General features: G+C 38.4%; 2 protein-coding genes across 2 annotated transcripts; both read right to left on the bottom strand.

Annotated features, from left to right (window-relative positions):
- Window positions 1-2,053: 2,053 nt before the first annotated feature.
- LOC112542948 (olfactory receptor 14I1-like) lies at window positions 2,054-2,983 on the bottom strand. The gene has a single exon (XM_025176969.1). The coding sequence runs from the start codon at window positions 2,981-2,983 to the stop codon at window positions 2,054-2,056; it is 930 nt and encodes a 309-aa protein (XP_025032737.1).
- Window positions 2,984-7,830: 4,847 nt separating this feature from the next.
- On the bottom strand, window positions 7,831-10,959 carry LOC148215520 (olfactory receptor 14A2-like). Its single transcript, XM_088142913.1, has 2 exons — window positions 10,346-10,959; window positions 7,831-8,110 (listed from the first exon to the last, which is right to left on the bottom strand). The coding sequence occupies exons 1-2, from the start codon at window positions 10,957-10,959 to the stop codon at window positions 7,831-7,833; spliced, it is 894 nt and encodes a 297-aa protein (XP_087999039.1).
- Window positions 10,960-11,293: the final 334 nt, after the last annotated feature.

The raw sequence follows: 11,293 nt of genomic DNA, 5'->3' as shown, positions 1-11,293 counted from the left end.
CAGCATCACCTTCCTGGCCAGGGGTATAGATCTATAACTGGGTATCATCAGCATACTGGTTGAATATCACCCTGAGGTAATAAATGACCTTATCCAATGGTTTCATGTAGCTATTAAAGAGGAGTGGTGAGAGGTCTGAACCCTGAGCTACACCACATTTTGGGGCTTAGGGTTACAACTCTCCCCCCCCCAAAACTGACTAGAACTGGCCACAGAGGAAAGAGAAGGACCACTACAAAAAGGTGCCCCCACTCCCAACACCCAAAGTTGTCCAGAAGGATAGCAAGGATACCATAGTCAGTGATAGCAAAAGCCATTAAGGGGTGCAGCACCATCTCCTTCAAGGCAGGCAGTATCACCCCCTCCTGCAGAGGCATTAGCCAGTCCTTGGACCCAACCACATGACACCTCTCAGGAGGCCTCCACCAAACAGGAAAAGCATGGGTTCAGGAAAAGCTTGCTTTGTTATAACCTATCCTTATTTTTTTGTAAAATAAAAATCTCCCCAGCCACTAACAGGAGATACAAAAACAAACCAACTGTCTCAGTTTCCTGGGCTTTTCTGTCTGTATTAAGTCTGAGTAAATTCTGATTAAAGTTCAAAACAACCTGTGACAGTTGGTGGCATCAGTGGGATAGCTTCAGACTCAATGGAGACTCACATGCCAACAATGGTTTAGGTATCCCTAGGGAACAAAATCATGGCTCTGGCCAAAGTCAATGAGTACTTCTTCAAGGTCCTTAGTACATTCATGTCTCATAAGGGAAGTGGCATATATAGATAGAAGGCCCTTACAAGTATTTTGGGGGACATTAAACAAATCCTCTTAGTCAAGCTATGGACTAAGAGGATAAGCAAGTCATGGTGATACAGGTAATCCCTAAATTGCCTTGTAATCTTGTAACTGGAATTAATTTTCCAACTACAAGTGATTGGGTTCAAATAGAAGTAATTATGGAGGACTAGGGTAATAGGAGTTACTACTAGAGCCTAATTCAAAGCAAAGGTGGAGAAGGAAGAGATCCAAGAGGAGAAAAAATTGGGATTTTTCCCAGCCTTGCAGATTTAATAGAAGTAGGCAACCTGAAAAAAGAAAAGGTTCTGAGTAATACTGATAAAGCCTGAGATAAACATCTATGGGAAAAATACTCTAAAGTGAGAGGTTAACTTGGGGCACCTCCAAAAGAAGGATCCTCCTTTACAATTATGTTGTAATTATTTTGAACATAAACTACATTTTCTTATTTAAGTTAAATAAGAAATAAAATGAAATTACAATCTTTTATCCAGATTTATGTATGTACAATAAGACAAACACTTGAAAACTACAACTCAACATACACAAAAATGCACACATTGGACTTCAATATCTTTATTGTTAAATTTCTGATTTTTTAAAAAAAATTAAAAAGGCAAACTAAGATTGACAAAATAATTTTCTCGGTATGATTTTTGGATTTCCACTTTAGTTTCTCAAAAGAATATATTTTCTGCTGCAAGCAGAGAACAAGTTATCTGTTATTTGAAGGTAGAATGAGGCATATGATGTATGAAAAGTTCAGCCATTCTCAACCTCTTTCAGACAGAATGAAACTGGACTCAGGTCTATGCACATTGGCTTATATGAATCGAGAACAATCTCTTTCAGACATACTGTAAGCAATAAATACAGTATGTGTCAGTGTTAATAATATGGTATGTGCAGGAGTAGGAGACACTTCATGAGTTTGAGTTTAAGGAAGTGCTGACTGGTGCTATATCATTATGTATATGTATTATGAATGTCAAATATAAACATGAAATTATAAACAATTAAAAACAACATTCTTTTTTTTTAATGGAACAATAAGTATCATGCCCATTTTCCTTTTCTATATATTTCATCTGAAATGAAACAGGTGAAGGTTTACTTAAGTTGTAAAAACCTTGAGTAACAGGATTCCATTGTCTTGTTTTCCAATAATAAAATAAAGATTTTAATCTAATATGAATGTGAAACTATAGATAGAGCTCACATGAAACCTAACTTTCAGTTTAATTCCCTATTTGCAATTACATTTCCCATTTTCTATTTTTCGCACTGAAAATTTTTGAAAGAGCAACTTTGATATCCTTGTTTCTCATGCTATAGATTAATGGATTCAACATGGGTGGAATGATGGAATACATTATTGTAACAGTGAAATCAAAGTGTGATGGTTTGTCAGGTCGAGGAATCAGGTAAGCAAATGAGGAGGCACCCCAAAATATGGAGAAAACTGTGAGGTGGGGCAAGCAAGTAGAGAAGGCCTTTTTTCTTCCCTGAACAGAAGGGATTCTTGAAACAACAAAGAAGATCTGTGCATAAGTAACAGTGATGAACACAAAGCAACCAAATACTAATGTTGTTATAAATATTATGTATCCAATTTCAATGACATATATATCTGAGCAGGCAAACTTAAGTAACTGTGGGATTTCACAATAGAACTGATTGATTGTATTTGAGCAGAAATGATTAGTAAAAGTTCCAGTAGTGTTCAGCACAGCATTAATGAAGCTGATAACCCACACACTGCCAACCATTTTAGTGCAGAGCTTTCTGTTCATTATCATTTCATACTGTAAAGGATTGCAAATGGCAACAAACCGATCATACGCCATGACAGTCAGGAGGCCCACATCAGAGCCCAGGAAGAAGACAAACAGGAGGACCTGAGCAACACACCCTGAATAGGAAATATACCTGATATTCATGACCAAATTAACAACAGCTTTGGGGACGATGACTGAAACAGAACCAATATCTTGCAGGGCTAAATTCATCAAGAAGAAGTACATGGGGGTATAAAGGTGGGAGTCCAAAGCAACCGCAGAGATGATAAGAACGTTGCCTGTTATTGTCATTAAATACAATAGCAGGAAGAAAGTTACATACATAATCTTTATTTCCCATATCTTTGAGAATTCCAAGAGAAGAAACACAGATGTGTCATTCTCCATTTCTGGCCGCAGATATGACAGTCCTGGAAGAAAAACAAAAACCGTTAAAGTATTTCTGATCCATTTTGGTCTGGATATACTGACTGGCAGCATTTTGTCACTTTCAAATGAGATTTTTTGTTTCTTTCTATTTTAATTTGTACTTTTATAGATTTCTCTGTAAATGGAAACAGAAGAATTAGCAATTACCAATGTTTAAATGGGAGATAAAATGAAACTTATAGATTTTTAAATCAAAGCAGAAAGGACTGTCAGACTGAGACTGAATTAAGTCTGAAAGCAGAGGAGGCATTTCACCTTGAATTCCAACAATCTCAGCAGCACAAACAATTTCATTTTGAGGTCTAATTCCTCTATGAATGAGGGACTGAGTATTTCCTCCTTGGCTTTGCTTGCCTTCATTTTACAAAGCAAAATTAACACTACTCCTCAAAGAGTACAAGAGTTTCTTGTACTTAGCAAAGTAAGAAGCAAAAACAAAATGAAAAAAGAGGTGCCAACTGAAATACTTGAAAGAAGGAAGAGTAGAGAATCAAGCAGGAAGCTACTTAGATCTCTGTGCCGTCAAAAGTCCTTCTTCCATGAAAGAATAAGAATATTGTGCAAATGACCTGTTCTTCTGAGTCATACTTTGGAAACAGAATGGAGTTTCTGAAGATGGTCTTCAAATTTGAAGCTTCTCATTGTATTTATAAGATTAATATAATTCTTGCATTTTATCTGATTTAACACATTGAGTGAAATTGTTGTTGAGTTGAGCAGAGACAAATTAAATCAAAACATCCCAGCTGAATCAGATGTGTTCATTTTGAACTGATTCCTAAATTTAAACTACTGTAGATAAGCAGAAAAGTATTTTGACTATCAATTCTATTTGACCCCTGAAGTCATCAACATAGTTTGAAAAGTAAATTTGTTTTGATGATCCAATCAAATTCCTTTTGGATAAAACCTCCAAGCTGCATTTTAGCTTAATATTTCAGGATACATTTAAAATGAACATGGGACCATATTTAAAGAGAAAATAGAGGAGGATAAAGGAAATATATATTATTGAAGAGAAGGAGATGAAACTTGCTACTTAGTTCCATTAATTTAAATCAGAATTTCTAAAATAAAGTTGTAAAGATAATGAGAGATTGAATGTGAGAAGAAATCTATGGAAGGACAAGGAAAACAAATGAGTGGAATGTTGTGGCAAAAACAAACAACCAGTTGCTTAATTGATAGATCAGCCCTGTAACATGGAGGTCTCATATCATGTAGATACAGTTTTTGTGATTCCATGTAAAGACTTTTTTTGGAGGGGGGTTGCTTGTCTCATCAATAAACATATGAACTTTAATACGTCTCAGGAAGGCAGGAAGAAAAAGTAGGAAGGACATTTGAAGAAAAATATAGATGCATTAAAATGAAGCTTTAGAACAGTTCAATGAGAATGGGAGAAAACCAAAATGGAAAAGGCATTTGCTTACTGTCCTCATGAGCACTCTTCTGACAGGGTTTTATGTCATTAGGTGTTCATTTTCATCTTTCATTCCTCCTTTACAAGATGGCATTGCGTGTAATGTTTTTCACTATCATTATTGGATTTAAATGATTTTCTGAATTGGAGGAAAGATTAGCTGGTCTTGTTTGGTACCTCAGAGATTTGTTCAGCTCCCAGGAGTCCTGCACAAATACCAGAATAAACTGGAGAGTTTTTTTTTTTTAATCAGTGTGTTTGCTTTGCTTTTTCTAATAAACATAACATGCTAATAATTACTTGACTGTAAAGAATTCAGACTGGTATGCCTTTCTGAAATTTGTATACTAGATTCAGGGGCATAGTCCTGAGATAGAGTTGAGTTGAAAGCTGATTGCATCTTTATTACACACACTTTTTCATATTTAACAGGAGGTACGATTTAATTGTTTTGAACGAAGAAAAATGAAGGCAATTCTGTAAAGTTCTCCAGATTTTAAACACAAAACAATCTTCTAATAGAACCATTTCCCCGCTTGAATACAATTTTTTAAAAAAATCCAAGCTGGAAATGCTGAGGCCAATTTTTTTTTCTACAGTATTAAAATGTAGGGATTGGCCCGGGACCTCTCTATCTTTTATTTCACATGTAAATGCCCTTGTTTTTTTATAGCAGAACTGTAGGACCACAGAACTCTTGGCAATCAGATATTTTTATCCCATAAAATGGGATAAATAACCAGGGACTTGTGGGTTTAAAAGTTAATTCAGGAAGCAATGGGGTGCGACTGTTCTGCAGTGCTAAATTCTTCATTCTGCAGATCTTTCTCTCCCTCTTTTTCTTTTTCCAGAGGAAAAAAAGATTGCAGTTTTGCAGGAGGCTTCAGATGGAACCTCAAAATTCAGCTTCAGAAGGAATTTCTATTAAGAATCTTTTATGCACCTGCTTAAGTATTTTGTACTATGTACACAGTACACTGCAGGCATTGTTATTCTTCTTTCATCCCAATGACTATCACATGTGAGAAATGTATGAGGTTTCCTCCACCCCTTCAGCAGTATGACTGTAGGAGTTGCTAATTCTAGTTAAAATATTAATAAACAGGTTTCTCTACCCCCAAGGCTTGATAAAGATATTCTGAGAAAGTAAGGTCATTTTCAAAACCACTTAATAAACCAACTGTATGATACATTTGGATCTGTCAGAGATTTCAAAACACCCACAATGCCTTCTGAAACCCCTTTGTTTCTCATGCTATCAATATAGGGATGCAGCACAGGAGGAATGACAGAATATTCTACAGCAAAGTTACCTCCAGGGGAAATATTTTTAGATTGCCTTCTTTAAATCAAGAATTCAGCAAGGAGAATCAGAGAAACAACAGCCAGGAAAGAAAGGCATTTGGGTAAGGCCTTTTACTGTTCTTGACCAGAAGGAATTTTGACAAAGCTAAGTTGCAACGATGAAGAGAAAGCATTTGAATACTATTGAACAACTAATGACAAGACGTCAAGCTTGAAGAATAGCACATTTTGAATAGCACAAAGCCAATGGCCAGTCTATTGTGTAATATTGCTGTTCTTAATTGTTCCTGCTCTTCATTTAGGAGAGCTATAGCATTTGAAAATTAGTTGATGCCTTTTGTAACTAAACAGGCCAATTTTCTGAGATCCAGGTAAGCACAGGTTGCTAGACCTGGTGTTCCAATTATGGATATAGCAAACTCATAAACATCCTTGGTGTTCAACAGCCCTATGTGGTCATCACAGGTGCTGTCAAGTGGAGGGAGCCTCTATATGGTATCTGTGCACTCACCTGGGCTTGTGATGAGTGTAATTTTGAACAGGTGGTACTGTGTGAAATGAAGTTAAACACCCGACTGCACAGGGGCCTCCTGAGGACTTTGCTGGGAAATATGAAAAGGCATAGTTTCCACACAGTAGATACCAGCCCTTAGGTAAGTAGAGGGGAACTCTTATAAAGTTAAGCTACATTACGTCTGAGCATTTTTCAAGAGCTGGTAGGGAAAGGCATGTCTTTTTGTCTTCACAGCCAACCACTCACATACAGTTGGTCCCTGGCAAATTGCCCTTGGTTTCTACCCTGTATAATGCTTGATTGGCCCACTGGTGTTTGGTGGGTGTGGAACAATAGTACAGGAGAGTTGTCCCTAGGGAATCAAGGGTAAGTGGGTCATGTGTAGGGAGTGGGGCAGTAATGGTATGAACCACGTTGAAAAACAGTTCAGGTACTCCTACAAAGCATGTTTTAAGCACAGAATCCCAATTTGTTCCCTCGAGAGCGCAAAAGGGTTCACTCGGAGGGATTATAGAATGCACTATAGTCAAGTAGGAATTGTTTGTAGGCAACCAATCTAGTGGGTATTGCATCTTATATCCTTGCAATTGTAGATAAAGCACACTGACCATTACAACTACAAAAGAATATAGAGCCATGGTTTTGCTGTGAGACAGTAAAGGAAAAAAAAAAACACAGTAAAATAGTGATCAATCTGAATAACTGTAGGAGCCTAAGTGTTAATGTTAAACTAACAACAAGAGTCCATTTAAACCTTATCTTCAGAGGTCTTCAGGGTTTCGTAGTCAAAACTTCACCCTTCTTTCTTCTTTCATCTATTTGTTTTGTGGGAGCCTTGAACACAGTCCTTGGTAGTGCTTGCTTCTGGGGCTGGAGCTGGAGCACGCCTGAGATGGCTTAGGTGAACCCACGAGGTCAGACCTTCAAGCTTTGCACTGCTGCCAGCTACTAACAGCACTTGGTGTGGGCCTTTCCACCTTGAGGAGAGACAGTTTTTCCTCTGATGCAGTTTTCGATACACCCAGTCTCCTGCTTGCAGCTGGTCAAATGGTTCAGTTTCAGGAAGCCCACTCTGATTACAATGTTGTCTGACTCGCTCCTGGGTTCGGCGCTGCTCCTGTTGAAAAGATGGTATGGCACGTAAGTAATTTGAACATGGGTTAGGATAGACACCTTCTTTGGCACCAGTTCAGTTTACATATGGCTACTGTGCTGGCATATGCTTTTCTGGTAGCAATTACATACTGTAATTACTGAGGGTGCATATTACAATCAATAGGTGCTTCTTCTGCTGACATAGGGGCATGTCAGCAAAGTCAATTTGTATCATCTGGAAAGAGCAGAGGCAGGCAGTCGGGAAGGACTTGGCCTCAGTCCTCTTCCCTTAGAATGGGTCAGACAAACTGCACAGTTGCCAACTATTTGCTGTGCTTCTACACAAATCCCTTCACCTGCCCAATGTTGCTTAAACCTCTGAGCTAATGCTTCTTCTCCTTCATCATTTTTTACTGCTTGGTTCTTTTTCCATTTCTCTTTTTCTTGGGTAGTGGCATGTTCCTGCACTCAAGCTGCATCTATAGGGACAGTGCAGAGTAACAACTGTAAAAACTTCTGTTCTGGCTGTGGTTTGAGAGCGGCTTGCTTTGCTGCACTATCAGCCAACTCATTGCCTTTAACTCCTGAATGTGCTTTGACCTTGACTCTTGCCAAAGCTTTCGGATTCTGGATGAGATCTGAAATAGCATGAATTAATTGGCCATGTTTAATTTTTGTTCCACTGCTTGTCAGGTATCCCCTGTTCTTCCACAGCTGATCATAATCTTGAGCTATTCCCCAGGCATATCTTGAATCAGTATAGATGTTAGCTGATTGTGTCCCTACATAAGACAGGGGTTGATGTAAGGCTACTAGTTCTGCTACTTGGGCTAAAATGGGGGGGGGGGGTCAATGCTGTCAGCTTCTATAACAGAATGTTCTGTGGTGACTGCATTGCCTGCCTTCCACTCTCCCCCCTCTGTGATGAAACTAGTACCATCACAGTAAATTTCAAGTGGTTGAAATTTCAAATTTCAAGTCTGCATTAAGAACGGGTTCATCTTTTAAATCTTCCCTTGCTTTTGTTGCTGCTATTGTGAAAGATAGACAGTCTTTGTGCTCCTGTATAGGAGGTAGGAAAAATTCAGCTGGATTCTGAAGAGGAGCTTTAGAAAGTGTTACACTTGGATTTTTCAAGAGTTGCATGTCATATGATGTGAGGCTGAAATAGGTAGCAGATGTCCATGATTTAAAAGGGCCTGAACCTCGTGAGGCACATGTACAGTTACATTGTGTTGAAGCAAAATGTCCTTTGCATGGGTTAATAAATAACTTGCTGCTGAGACTGCCTGTAGACAAGGTGGTTAAGCTTGGGCAACTGGATCCAACTTGTAAGACAAATAAGCTACTGGTCTTTTTGAGTCCTCATGTTGTTGAGTTAAAACACCATGAGCATGGCCTTCTACCTCAGCAACAAATGAAGAAAAGTCCTTAGTATAGTTAGGGAGTCCCAAAGCTGGGGATTGTTCAAGGTCTGCTTTTAATTGTACAAATGTCTGTTGTTGGGTAGGACCCCAAGTAAAAGGATCAGTGGTGACAGCTTTATAAAGTGGCTGTAGCTGGGCAGCCACCTATGGAATCCATTGCCTGCAGTAGCCCAGTTTTCCGACGAAAGACCTCAGTTGTCTGACTGAGCTGGGGGGTGGCATTGCATAGATGGCTTGAATCCATTCTGGATCAATAGCTTTCTGGCCATGTGATGTTATGTGGCCTATAAACTTAACTTGAGTCTGAGCAAACTGTAGCCTTCTTCATAAAGGAACCATAATAAGGCTAGAGTGACTTCTTTGCATGCATCTTCCTCTGCAGCTGCAATTAGCACATCATCAGCATATTGTAAAATTGTAGTCTGCTCTGGCAAGGGGTTTGAAAAAGCTAGCAGACTTTTTGTAAGAGTCATTGAAAACCATGTTGGGCTTCCCTTCTTCAGTTATCCACACCCCCCTTGGCGCTGTTAGCAGAAATGAAGGCAGGGGCAGTGTGACAACTTTAGCAGATAAAAACTGAAACACTGCTTCATGAACCTCTTATACATTAACGTCATCATCTGGAATCAACAATTCCAATTTACCATCAAGATGACTAGCAATCTGGCACTTTCCACAAAGAAAACATCCTGAATTCCATCTATGATTCTGAAAACCTCCTCTTCCTCACAATTCATGATTCTGAAAACTTCCTCTTCCTTTCCATTCAGATCCTCTCCTCCTCTTTGCAGTTCTCATACACATCCTCTTCTCCTGTCATAAACACCTTTACCTTCAGAATTTCTGGATGACCCATATTTAATTACAAGGCAGCTATTCTGACTTTATGCTTTTTCCTTCTTCTCATGTGTATTCACTGATGCCAATGATGACTGGCTTCCTCCCTGAGTTCATTGAGTGACTTACTCTCCCATCCCTGGAGATGGGTTCTCACTTTGTTTTCTAGCCATGGCTCTAGCTGGTTTACAAAGTGCTGACAAACAGCATTCAGCATGCCTATTTCCTCACATCTGTTAGACTTAAGTGATGAATATGGGTCAATGTGATTCAGGGTACACTTATTCATGCCTGTAACCCCTGTTGTGAAGCGTTTAAAGCAGTTCTGTGTTTTCCTCAGCATGCACAGTTTCCTTGTCCCTGCCTCAAGTAAAGGGTACATTTGGTATAAGGAATTGCTGCCCGATGATAAATGATTTCCAGTATGTATTATGAATGTCAGATAAATGCATGAATTTATATGAACAAAAACAAGTTTTCTAAAAAAATAATAGGGATCATTTACATTTGAAATCAAACATGGAGGTACAGTCTACATAAATTTTATTCACATTTCCCCCTTCCCTTGAAGAGAGAGACATTATCTATCTAAAATAAATCAATTAAAGGTTTACTTAGACCTAAACATTTTGAGAGACAAGACTCCATTCCCATAAATAACTGAAATAAGGTTGCTAATGTAAGATTATAAAAGTGCAAAACCTTGGGGTAGAACTTACCTTTCTTTCAAAATTCCTTTTCCGGGATTACACTTTCCAAATGTCCCCAGATCAAAAATTCTTGAAAGAGCAACCTTGATGTCCTTGTTTCTCATGCTATAGATTAATGGATTCATCATGGGTGGAATAATGGAATACATTATTGTAACAGTGAAATCAAAGTGTGATGGTGTGTCAGAAGGAGGCTTTAAGTAAGCAAACAAGGTAGCAATGAAAAATAAGGAGAAAACTGTGAGATGTGGTAGGCAAGTAGAGAATGCCTTTTTCTTTCCCTGAACTGAAGGGATTCTCAGAACAACAAAGAAGATATGTATGTAAGTACCAATGATAAAGGTGAAACAACTGCATACTAATGTTGTAATAAACATTTCATATCCAATTTCAATGACATATGTATCTGAGCAGGCAAACTTAAGTAATTGTGGGACTTCACAGTAGAACTGATTGATTATATTAGAGCAGAAATGATTAGTGAAAGTTCCAATAGTGTTTAAAACAGCATTAAGAAAGCCAGCAATCCACACACTACCTATCATTTTGGTGCAGGTCTTTCTGCTCATTATCATCTCATATCGTAAAGGATTGCAAATGGCAACATACCGATCATAGGCCATGACAGTTAGGAGGGGAATATCTGAGCCCAGAAAGAAGATAAAGAAGAGAACTTGAGCAACACACCCTGAATAGGAAATATACCTGATATTCTTTGCCAAATTAAACATAGCTTTGGGGATAGTGACTGAAACAGAGCCAATATCTTGCAGGGCTAAATTCATCAGGAAGAAGTACATGGGGATATGAAGGTGGGAATTAAGAACAATTGCAAAGGCAATGAGAAAGTTCCCTATCACCGTAATTAAATATAATACCAGGAATAAAATTAAGTACACAATCTGCAGTTCCCGAATCTTTGAGAATTCCAAGAGAATAAACACAGAGGTGTCATTA

Source organism: Python bivittatus, unplaced genomic scaffold (assembly GCF_059951505.1).
Source record: "Python bivittatus isolate LINGU-HERP-01145 unplaced genomic scaffold, Pbiv_v1 ctg000470_np1212, whole genome shotgun sequence".
Lineage (NCBI taxonomy): Eukaryota > Metazoa > Chordata > Lepidosauria > Squamata > Pythonidae > Python > Python bivittatus.
The sequence above is the reverse complement of the archived record's forward strand: the minus strand, read 5'-3'. Positions and strand labels throughout refer to the sequence as shown.